This window comes from Adiantum capillus-veneris, chromosome 21, assembly GCF_014529385.1.
Source record: "Adiantum capillus-veneris isolate H3 chromosome 21, ASM1452938v2, whole genome shotgun sequence".
In the NCBI taxonomy this organism is placed as follows: Eukaryota; Viridiplantae; Streptophyta; class Polypodiopsida; order Polypodiales; family Pteridaceae; genus Adiantum; species Adiantum capillus-veneris.
The window spans coordinates 115,136,264-115,148,313 of NC_140951.1; the positions used below are offsets into that span (position 1 = coordinate 115,136,264).

The 12,050-nt window shown below is 41.4% G+C and overlaps 1 protein-coding gene across 1 annotated transcript; it reads right to left on the bottom strand.

Moving 5' to 3' along the window:
• Positions 1-7,164: 7,164 nt before the first annotated feature.
• Positions 7,165-9,264, bottom strand: LOC147431583 (uncharacterized). Its single transcript, XM_086493685.1, has 6 exons — positions 9,169-9,264; positions 8,753-8,820; positions 8,531-8,654; positions 7,901-8,167; positions 7,390-7,832; positions 7,165-7,288 (listed from the first exon to the last, which is right to left on the bottom strand). Exons 1-6 carry the CDS (start codon positions 9,262-9,264, stop codon positions 7,165-7,167), a joined length of 1,122 nt encoding a protein of 373 aa, XP_086349811.1.
• Positions 9,265-12,050: the final 2,786 nt, after the last annotated feature.

Here is a 12,050-nt window from a genome sequence, read left to right on the forward strand (position 1 = left end):
GGCATTGCAAGTATACCAACACCCCTTCTCAATGAACACCTGAAGATGCTCTATGTTGGCCGTGTGCCAACTCCAAGTTGATGAAGAGTAGCTGGTCTTTCCCTAGAGATTTGGTGAAGATATATGCACAATTATCTTCAGTAGGACAATACTCTAGCTCCACAATTTCATCCTCAATTAGCTCTTGAACATAATGATATTGGACCTCAATATGCTTTGTGCGTGCATGGAAGATGGGGTTCTTGGAAATTGCCATGCAACTCTGGTTGCCGCATTGAAGTGTTGTTTGCTGAATGAAGAGAAACACCTAAGTCCATGATGACTCGCCTTAGCCAAACTGCTTCACAAGCTACAAAACAAGCAGCTTTATACTCTGCTTCCATTGAAGAAAGAGCGACGGTTGGCTGCTTCTTGCTAATCCAAGAAAACACTCCAGAACCAAGTGAGAAACAAAATCCAGAAACTAACTTTCTAGAGTCATAATCTCCTGCCCAATCAGAGTCACAATACCTACTAACACTAGACTTGTAATGAGCCACAAAAGTGACTGAAGCCACAAAAATGGCTCACATCAGGATTCTAGTAAATGAAACATAACTTTTATATATGACATCAAAATCTCATGAAACCTCTTAATTATGGGTGCAAGATATGAAAGAGGTTTCTAAATACACAATTTACATGAAAATCTCAAAAATTAAAAAAAATACTTTTCTAAAATTAGTAAATTTTACGTAAAACTGCACTTCAATACTTAGCTTGGAGAGGTAAAAAATGTTGGCAGTCTTTGTATATGGGTTGAGAAAGCTTGGTACATCTATCACATACCTATTGAGGGATTTTTCAAAGAATTTTGGGCCTACTTAACAATGATTTGATTTACTTTCAAAAGAAAATCTAAAAAATTTGTCCATCCGCACAAATTAGTTGTAGGTGGCAATGGAAAGACACCTTCAAATCTTCATTTAGCTATGTACTATTTTTTATCAACTCATATTGAGCGTTGGCCATAATTCCCTGAAACCATTTTCTATTTAGATAACTAACATAGTGTTGAGAAATTTTCTGCAAAAGCCACAAAACTGGCTAATATTTTACAGGACTAGTGCTAAGTGTGTTTGTGCCAATGCCATGGGCAATGCCATGGCCCAAAGTACCTTTGATGTGCTTAAGAACTCGCATACCTGCCTTCCAGTGAGATTCTCTTGGTTGGTTGGAAAACCTGCTTAAAACACCTACTACAAAAGAAGTATCCGGCCTAGTGTTGCACAAGAAAATTAAGCTTCCCACAAATTTGTACTTTTTAATGTCGACTAAGGGAGAAGAATCTTCTATGGAGAGTTTTGCATTTACCTCCATTGGAGTGCTCACAGGTTTGCAATCCATCATGCCAAAAGCTTGTAGGATCTCTGTTGCATATTTTTGTTGAGAGATGAAGATACCTTTTGAGGATTGCCAAACCTCAATCCCCAAACTGTAATGCAACAAACCTAAGTCTGTCATTTCGATTTCAGAACTCAAACTCTCACGAGTTTGGATGAGTTCTTTGTGGTCACCTATGATTATCAAGTCATTGACATACAAGATAATAATGACTTGTTTTCCATTCTCTCTAATCACATATAAATTCGCTTTAGAAGCACTTCTTCTAAAGCCAAGTTTTTTTAAAAACTTATCAATTTTGACATACCATGCTCTTGGAGATTGTTTCAGACCATATAAAGCCTTCTTCAGTCTGCAAACCTTTTGTTTTAAATGAGGCATCTCAAACCCTAGTGGTTGCTCAATATACACCTCCTCCTTGAGAAGTCAATTTAAAAATGCACACACAACATCCATTTGTTAACCAACCGATAAATAGATAGTAGCAAGAGCAAGCACAAGACGAATAGTGGTCATTTGAGCTGTGGGAGCGAAGGTGTCACTAACATCAAACCCTTCGACTTGAGAGAATCCTTGTGCTACTAACTTGGCTTTGTACTTTTGCAAAGAGCCATCAGCTTTATGCTTGAGCTTGTACACCCATTTTGTGCCGATGACTCTCTTCTTTGGAGGCCAATCCACTACTTCCCAAGTTCATTCTTTGTGATGCTGTCGTATTCAGATTGCATCACTTCCTTCCACTTTGGATCAGCCATGGCCTCGTCGACAGAGGCAGGCTCCTTCACAGAGCCCACAATTTCTGTCATGAGAGCCATGTTGATGATATGTTTGGAGGCTCTCCTTTGCTCCTCTATTCTTTTTGACCGTCGCAAACCCCCCTCCTCTTCATGAGGATTGTGAACTTGAGGGTTTGAGCGTCAAAAAGTTGTTGAGCCCACTTTGGTAGTGGCTTTTCCTGTGATACTGCAACAAGTTGGATAGATTTATTTAAGTCATCATCATACAACTCCTCCTCTTGGCTCATAAGTAACCTACTGCTGCTACAGCTGCTGCAAGAAAGCATCTAATAGCTGCATCATTTCTACTTGAGAGGTCGTCATCATCCTCTTTGCCAAAATTTCCCACTCCGACTCGCTTCACGTCGGGTTCACCAAATATGTCGGGAATAAATAAGTGCAGTTAGTGAGCCGGGATCAACATGGGGTTTCCTGCTGTGGGAACTAGTCATTGAAATGACACAAAATAATATTTTGGGGATACAAGCCACACTTTAGAACTCAAAATCTTTTTGCTATCAACTTAAAGTTTGGTTAGAACTAAACTACAACCACTAATAGAAAATCTGTTGACTTCTGCTTAGTGAAGAGCAGAAGAAAAAGAAGCCATGCCCTTCACAAGAGTGCAAGAAAATCTTTATCTCGCCTTGCTCTTCCTTAACACGAGCATTCCTGGTTCTTTCAACTTCCCTTACTACTATGTTAATGCTTCATTGCCGTGTTGAAAGGTCCCTCATGAATTGTTTGTCTCCTATCACCAAGAAACCTTTGTTTGCTTGTAGAGCTGACTCCCACCGTGGGAACGCTCTCAATTTATTTTAGAGAACCTTGAGATTTTGTAATTTAAAAAAACAGGAATAAAAAATGATGCCCTTTGTCCCCTCTCTGCAGACTCTTTGCAGACGACTACTGCCGAATGGCTCCTCCTCGGATCTGCAAGTTTGGCACCTTCTGCACACGATCGTTAGCAAGCTCGTCTGCTCATGCTACTTGCACCTTCAAGCATGGAGTGCTCCTCCTCTTGTCTTGCATGCCAACAGCCTCCCTTATACAACAAGCCGTCCTCGGCATCCTCTGTAGTAGCTTCCACTGCTCTCGCTCCTGACCCCTTCTACGAGTCGCCCCCCTTGCCCCTTCAGCATTGCTCCTCGCTTTCTTCTTTCAGATGTCGTCGGCCCTGCTATGTTGATCAGTTGTGCTCCTGCTCATGGCCCCCCCCCCGCACTCTTCGACGGAGGCTCCCCCCCTGCAGCTCCTCCTCGACCACCTGGCGCTCTCAACCTCCTGCAGTTGTCGGCTAACTCTCGTCCTCATGTTGGTCTTGTATATCTCTTGTTGCAACTCCTGCCGTGGCAGATCTCCTTTTTCTTGCCTGTCGGCCCTTAATTGCCAGTGTGTTTTTTATTCCTTCTTGCTCGCAGAGCTCTCCTTTATTGTAGACCACCTCAACATGCTTTTAAAACCCTCCTTTTTTTAGTCGCTGCTTCTCCCTTATTTAGCTGCTTAAGCCTTGCTTTCTCAAGCGGCCATTCGCACTAAGCCCCAAACTCCCACCAAATTTGGTAAAAACCTTATCCAAGGTAGTACTGCGCATGTATTCAATGTGCTCCAAGTTACACCATTCATGGACTTTGGCGGCACTTTCAACTTACATATCGGCCAAAGATTGCTAAGCTCAATCTTGAAGAAGAAGCTTAGTTAATTGCATTAGAAATACTTGCCATCCGATGAGATTGCCCTTCAAAAAATTTTACGCTTTGACTATGTTGTACATATACTGCAATCAATGTTCTCCAAGTGACACCATCCTATACATTAGCTGCTCAAGCAAATAATGTGATCTATGACGTGAACAACACTTGGTATACATATTGACCCATGCACGATCAAGCATAACAATTAGCATTTATATCTAGCAAAGTATCCGTAAGCACTTATTCTGCCCTGTGAAGTGCACCGCAATAGATATACTTATCGGCCCTGGCTTTATCGATCACATTCCTTTTATGCTCCTCCCATGCCGATCATATCCCAACAATCATAATAAATCCTCTTGAGGTATAATAATATCCAAATCCATGTGTCCCATTTGAGCTTCACATTGTGGACATGGAGCATCACGATAATGCTTGGTTGGGGATGGGATTCAGACTTTGGGAGTTGATACTTTAACTGTTTTGGAATCCAAATAGACTCCTTGTCCTCTTTGTGCTTGATTCAACTTATTTGGAACCCAAATATGAGTTGCAAAAGCTTGTGGCTTTGTGATTTTCTTAGCCCTTCCTACAAACTTTGATTGTTTTTTTTTGGTATTGGATCTTGTGATTTTTCATAAAAAGATCTTCTTCTTCTTGATCCATACTTGCTTTTGGTCGAGGTGGCTCTTTGGTATCCAATTTTGTCAAACTTTTTGGCTTTGACTTGTTGTTCTTTGCTTTTGCCCTTCCATGGTTGTTATGGAAGCTGCTAGTGATAGTGATGACCTGAGTTCATGGTAGGGGATGTCATAAGAATCATCACCGTCGCTATTATCCTCAACAAGGTTGATATTTGGTGCTTTCCCTTGGTGGTTTGGCTGGTTATGGAAAGTTTTCTCTTGGATTGCAATTTCTAGAGGGAATTTCCTAGACCATTGATTAGTGCATTGTCAGCTCTTTGCCGTGGTTGTCTTCTTCTTGGCTGAGTCTTTTCTTCATGTATAGGAGTCATGTATGAGGATACTTGTTGCAGTTGTGTCACCATTGAGGATTTGGGAATCAACTTTTGATGCAATTCATTCTTGCAGCAGTGACATTGATTCTTGGGTCTTTAACTTAGACAAGCATAAAGTCGTGCATTAGTTAAAGTGTCGTTTATGGCACCTACGATGTTGTCTAGATTTTCATTGTCGGCATCTTCTTGAAGCTCCAAGTGTTCTACGGAGTCATATAACTCGTCTTCTTCTTTGTCTTTTGATTCACAACATTTCTTTGTTTTCACTTCATCTCGGGAACTTGTTGATGCTTCGTTCTCTTTGTTTTCCTGGATCACACTCACTACAAAATAAGAACGACATCCAAGCCATCTTCATCACAAAACTTTGTTGCTGGATCGTCTTGAATAGCGCACACATCTAGAGTAGCCAAGATGTGTTCCAATCCTAGTGGCTCTAATGCTTCTTCAGGAAATGGTTCTGGGATATAATCCTTATCTTTGATCGCCCTTTCTAGGATACATTCCTCTCGCTTTAAGCTTTTGTATTACGAAGCTCCAGACATCCACAGTTCCTTACGCTTACCCAACCATGCTGGAAATTTTAATCCAGCTATCGTAGCTAAATCAAACTATTCCACAGGGGTTAGGTTCACGTCCTTGTAACTATGATCCTTAAGATTTATTCTTGTAGTGGTTTCCATGTGTCTCAGTAGGTAGATATGGTCGTATTTCCAATCTTGGACCATTTTCACTTGCCGCATGAATGGTCTTCGCAATATTATGTTGTAATTTTTGTTCTTTCCAAAATCAAAAATAGAAAAGGTATGCTCACACTCAATGCCGCAAGAAGTGACGACTACCTTCTCTAGGAGCCCTACGAGTTTCTCGATATATCCATCAGCTAGCTGCAATTTCATGCGTGTGGCTCTCAATGCTGGTTTTCCTGATTGTTTCCAGATCTCTATTGTTGCGATGGAAACATCAACTCCATTGTCAAGGATTGCCATGGTTTTTACACCTTGGAGTTCTACATGGATGGTTATGTTGCCATCCGCACCTTCACAATACTCGCCTACCTTATTTAATGACATTGGCCTAGTGTTTAGCTAAGGCATTTCAAGTTCTTTGATCCCTTTTGATTTGATTCACTGGGTTTTTTATGCCAAATTTCTCTAGGCATTTTTCCACAGTAGTCCACATGTTTGGTCTTTTTCTGAGCAACTAGGCTAACGTTATCGTACATGTGACTGGGGTAGATAGAATATCTATTAACCCTTTTGAATTGATGACCTTGTTAGAAGATAGTCTTTGTGATGGGACTGCAATAACATTTGACTTGGCCTTGTGCTCTCTCATATAGGATGTAGTGTTCTTAGCAAATGGGGTTAATTGTTCATAGACTGTACAGATCCTTTGTCTCCCCAATAGGATTGTACTTCTAGATTCATTTGAGATCCAACCTCAAATTTCTCTATTGGTGGAAGAAACACTCCACTTCCATCACTAATCTGGTTTACTCATCTGCTTAGCTCACTGGCTTCATTGGACTCTCTGACTTGTTTCCACAATTCATCAAGACCCAACTTGATCATTTATCACCACGTACTCACGTTCTAATGTCGCCTACTAAGAATGGCATGAAACATTAGGTTTCATGCCAATTGTAGTTTGTTGAGGTTGTCACAATAGATGAAAATTTGCCTTTGTACACGTACTTCAAAGTCTTGAAGTAGAAATTCCAAACATACTACCTCACATGCTGCCATTGCAACACCCCTATACTCTACCTTTCTAGTTGAAAGAGCAACCGTAGGTTGCTTCTTGCTGCTCCATGTGATATCAGCACTCCCAAGTGAAAACATGAATCTGCTGGTAGACTTGCAATCATATGTGCTATCAACCTAATCCACATTTGTGTAGCCATAGAGATTCAACTCCACACCAGCCTTATGAAAAGAGTGCATAATTAAAAGTAGCATTCACATAGCGCAACGTGCGTCTCACTGCATGCAAGTGTGGTTTTTTGGGAGACTATATAAACTGACTCACCAATCCAATTGTGTAGCTCAAGTCTGGATGTGAGATAGTCAAGTAGATCAAGCTACCCACAATCTTCCTATACATGGTAGTACATGATTCCCAAACTTCAAACTTTGATCTGAGGGCATCCTAATTGGCAATTAGCCATGCCATAGTTTTTCAGCATGTCCAAAGCATATTGTCTTTGTGATAGCCATACATCCTCTTTTATGAAAACAATTTCAATGCTCAAGAAATACCACAACTCTCCCAATAATTTCATATCAAACTCCTACATAAATAGAGCATGTACACCCTCTACTTCATCCACATTATCACCTCCAACAATCAAGTCATCCACATAGATGCATATCACCACAATTCTTGTTTCATTATTTTGCACATACAATGAATGTCTGCATCAGAAATCTCAAAGTCCAATGAAATGAGGAATGCCACAATCCTTTCATACTAGGTTCTAAGTGCTTTCTTCAGTCCATATTATGCTTTCTTTAACCTCCATACAAGACGTAGACTCATATTTGCATAACCTTGTGGCCATTCCATATACACAACTTCCTCCAAGTATTCATTCAAAAAAGCATTCTTTACATCCATTTTTTTTTTCAACATACACCCTAAAACTGCATCTATTGCATTAAACATACGACAATAATCAATCCCATAAGTATGTGCATAACCTTTGGCCACAAGCTTGACCTTGTACCTACTAACACTTCCATCAGCATTATGCTTTATTTTGTAAACACACTGACATCCAATTGCCTTCTTTCCCTTTGGTAATGGCACCAACTTCCATGTTCCATTGGCATCAGGGCTTTCATCCATAGCTTGCTTCCATTTTTCATATTTAATAAAAACCTCAAAACACGTGGGTTTTTCCTCCTCTGTAATCTTCACTATATATGCACAATGATGGGACAATGATGAGCCACATAACTATCATAAGTCAATCTCTGCACATAATTTCTTACTCTTTCATACTTATGTGGTCTAGGATCACTTACAAGTGCCTTGTTCCTTGCTTGTATCCTTTTTGGATTTTTCACATAGTGTAGGCCAAACTCCTCATCTAAACTCTGCTCAAAATCACTGCTATCGCCATCATCATGACCAACACTCAAACTTGGCAGCTTAGGGGCATCATCAACATTTTCCTTCCCTTTTCTTGATACATTTGAAGAGTTAGTTGAACTCACTCTTTCACGCAACCTGCCACTCCATGGCTTCTCACCATGACCTGCACTAGGTGACCCTTGCAATCCACTCAAAACCTACGACGACTGTGCACTTGCAATTTCTACACATCCACATCCTCTCTTATATCAGCCCCTAAACCATCTTTCACAGTAGCATATCAACTTGCCATTTCATCAAAAACAACATATTTTCTCATCTTTGCTTTACCTTTGATAGGAGTATGACACTTATACCCTTTTTTCTCAAGGGAATTGCTAATGAACACACATGTTTTTGTTTTTGGGCCAAGCTTACTTCTTAGTTCATCTAGCACATGCACATGATCAACACGTTTGAACACTTTAAAATCTGATCATCTGGTTTTTCACCACACAACTTCTCTTCTGGTAACATATCATGTAGTGTACCAATTGAGATCTTATTCATAATCTAAATGCCTGTATAACAAGAGCCTCAACCCAATAACAATGAGGCATGTTCTTCTCATTCGTCAATGCTCTAGCAACTTCTGCAATGTGCCTGTTCTTTTGCTCAACAACACCATTTTGTTGCAGAGTACACCTGCATAAAAACTACCTCTGAATTCCATGTTTTTTTCAAAAAACTATTGAATTTATTGGAGAAACGTTCTCCCTCTCCATCGGACTCAGGAACTTTACAGGTTTGTTTCAGTCTGTTTTTCAACCATAACCTTGAAGTTATGAAAGTACATAAACACCTCACTTTTCTGTTTCATGAAATAGACTCATATCTTTCTTGTATGATCATCAACGAAACTCACATAATATCTATATCCACCCATAGATGCAATCTTTGCCAAACCCCATACATTTGTATGCACTAAATCCAATGAATGCCTGCTTACATGCTTATCATGAGGGAAGGATGCTTTTGCCTACTTTCCAAATTGACAAGCTTTTTTCATTTTAGCAGCTTTAAATGTTGGCAAACCTATAATCATCTCTTTAGCTTGCGTCATTTTTAGCCTTTGCAAATCTACATAATCGATACATTTATGCCACATCTCAATATCTGCAACAACTTCTGAGCCTTATGCAAACATGGTAGCATTCACCTCAGGCACATTTACATCCAAAGTAAACATCTTGCCCACTTTCTTTCCTTCTGCAACCAACCTTCCATTTCTTATGTTCTTCGACAAAGATACCATCATAGTTAAACCTGGCGTGCAAGCCCTGCTCAACCATTTTTTCACACCAGCTTGTAAAACCACAAATCTGATACCGGTTTGTAAGGATCAAGTGAATCTCAAATTGTAGATTCAGACTCATTAATTAGTCTGTTCAATCTCTAGAGATAGACTCAACTGTCTGCAGAATTCAAACACAACAATCTGACTGTACTGAAGAATCAGACGCAACAATAAAGTGATGGAGATGCACACATAGAAGATGAGAAGAAGTTAGATATGGAGAGGATGGCTTTGACACAGTGTTTTGTGGGTACAAAAAAATGTACCTCTAAGTTTTTTCTGATGGATATAGTGTAGGATTATACGACCAACCGATAAAGTTACAAATATACAACCGCCCAATCAAGGTGCGGACGGACATGTGGCCCTTTATCCTAACAGTATCTTGATATAGGCATTGTTTTATTATGCATAAAGTATCTCTATGTAGGCATATACAAAGAGGTAGCATGTTGATACATTATTATATAACAAGGTATACATACGGTTGCTCATGCATCATTCAAAGACTATGCTTTACACATGGCTTGTCTACATGTAAAATGAAGTTCAAACACAATGGCTAAGTTTACAAATGCTTCCACATAAGTGGAGGGTGTTTGCATACACAAGGTGCAACAAAAGCTCACACTAAACACTACCACCCTTTCAAACATTCACAATGCATTCCATGTAAGCCTCCTAAAAGGATTCATCCTTGATTCTCGCTTTGGGAAAATTGTCCCCAAATTGTAAAGAATGGCTCACCATATGAGCCGTAAGCCATGCTCAAAATGAAGTATGGGTGACATGGACCGGTCTTTTATGTAAAATGAAAAGGCCGCCCCATGACAGGTTGTACTTGGGTGCCCGAACAACAAAAGTTAGAATTTAGCTCATTTCTTAGTAGGGCTCTCTTCACAAATAGCTTCACGAGGACACCAAGCTTTGTCAACCCCGACTCCTTTAGACCGGGCCAGGAGCCATCATAGGTTGCCATTTAACGATAGAACAATGGGATTTGTATCTAGTCCTAGGATGCTTGGGTTGTTTGATAGGCCACCCCAAATTGTACACAACTGTAAGGGAGTAGTTGCACTCTAAATGATATGGACTTCAAGTGCCATGGAATGTGGGAGGTTGGCTTCCCTAAGCCCCCCCTTGGCTCACAGCTCGCTCACAGCCCCTCACAGCACGAGACCTATAGTTGTTCTCTTTCATCAATCGAAGTTTCTCTTTGGTTCAAGTTTGAAGTCTCAAGTCCTCAACTCAAGTCTCACATTAAATTTTCAAGTTCAAGTTTCAAGTGTGCATTGTTAAATGTGTTTCCAGGTTCACTCTCAACAGATTGGACCCTTAGTAAGTCCCTTGAATGGCTAAGGTTGTTTTAGATTGTCAGACCAAGAAACTCTTCTCTAAGAACGCGTCCTCTGTGGCATACAACGGTTGGAGAAAAGGCAAGGCAATGGTTTTCGAATCCACCCTTGAATGGGCGGCCTGATACCCCTAGACACAGACAATGTCCAACCAAAAACGTGGGTAGAGATTTGAACCTACAACCCCACCACAAGAAGAGGAGCCCCAACCTGAGACGCTATTGCAAAAGCCTAAGATTATGCTAATGAGCTTGTCCATTAATGGTGTGAACTGTAAATCTGTGGAAAGGGTGAAAGGATATGCGGGTTGTTGTGCAGTCTGAACACACCCTGAGGCCCTTTGTCACACTAAGGTGGGCAATTGATGGCCAAACTGAGGTAGTAAATAGCAAATTATCCACCCAAAAGAAAAGATCGCCTCATTCTCGTGGCAAAGGGGTGGCTTACCACCGTTGGCCAACTTTTCGAGAGGGAGGCCAACTGCAAAAAGGGTGCTGGGAGATACCGCGACGGGGCTTGGACTATTATAATTAGGCCATTGTCACACTGGGGCACCCAACCCAACTTGGATTTGCTGAGTGGACGACCAATTCATGTCACATTGGTCTATACTGAAAAGTTGACCTTCAACATCAACCAATGCTCGTAGGCTAGATGGTAGACTCTCTGCTTCTTGTGCTCGCGGGCAAAGCTGAAGACCTATGTGCGCTCGCGAGCTGCTTTTTGAGGGTTGGCCACCACTTTGGAAAGTTGGCCGAGCTTGTGAGGTTAGCAGTCTGCTACAACCTCTAGCCCCAAAATCACTTTTTGGCGCACAAATGAGGGGGTGCCACATCCCCTTGGCCACACTTTGGGTCCCCCTCCCTCCCCCACTCTCCTTCCGCGGAATCGAACCCAGAACATCACCTTAACCACCTTACCTGCGTGTGCTTGTTGAAAGCTTTGGGAGAAGGGCTTCTATTATGATGAACCCGCCGCTGTGTAATTCGGGCAAATTGGTAAATCCGGGCGCGCCGCAACATCGAACGGCCCACGATGCACCTGCTCCGGGAAATAGGCGTGGGCCATTGATCCCATCCAGCCCATGCCTGTGTGAGATAGGGTAAATGTCTCATATTAAGGACACTCAGATTGGGCCGGCTCAATCAGAGTCTATGCTCTGTCGTTCGAGGCATGGAGTAGCTCATTTGGGAGCTTCCGAGGTAGGCATCAGGCAACAGAAGCGCGTCGTCGTACGATGGAGATCCCATCACTTACGCGACACAATTTTGATAATCACTTCAACAAAACAGAGAGCCGAAAGGCGGACACACTTGGGGGCAAAACAAGTACAATTCGACGAGAGGGCTTGATCTCATGATTTGACGGACCACAACTCTCCGTGAGCGT

Coding starts and splice junctions, on each gene's coding strand:
- LOC147431583 (XM_086493685.1), bottom strand. CDS start 9,264: ATGGTATCTTTGTCGAAGAACATAAGAAATGGAAGGTTGGTTGCAGAA. Junction 8,821..9,168: donor TGGATGTAAATGTGCCTGAG/GTGAATGCTACC, acceptor TTCATGAAACAG/AAAAGTGAGGTGTTTATGTA. Junction 8,655..8,752: donor AAACAGACTGAAACAAACCT/GTAAAGTTCCTG, acceptor GTTTTTATGCAG/GTGTACTCTGCAACAAAATG.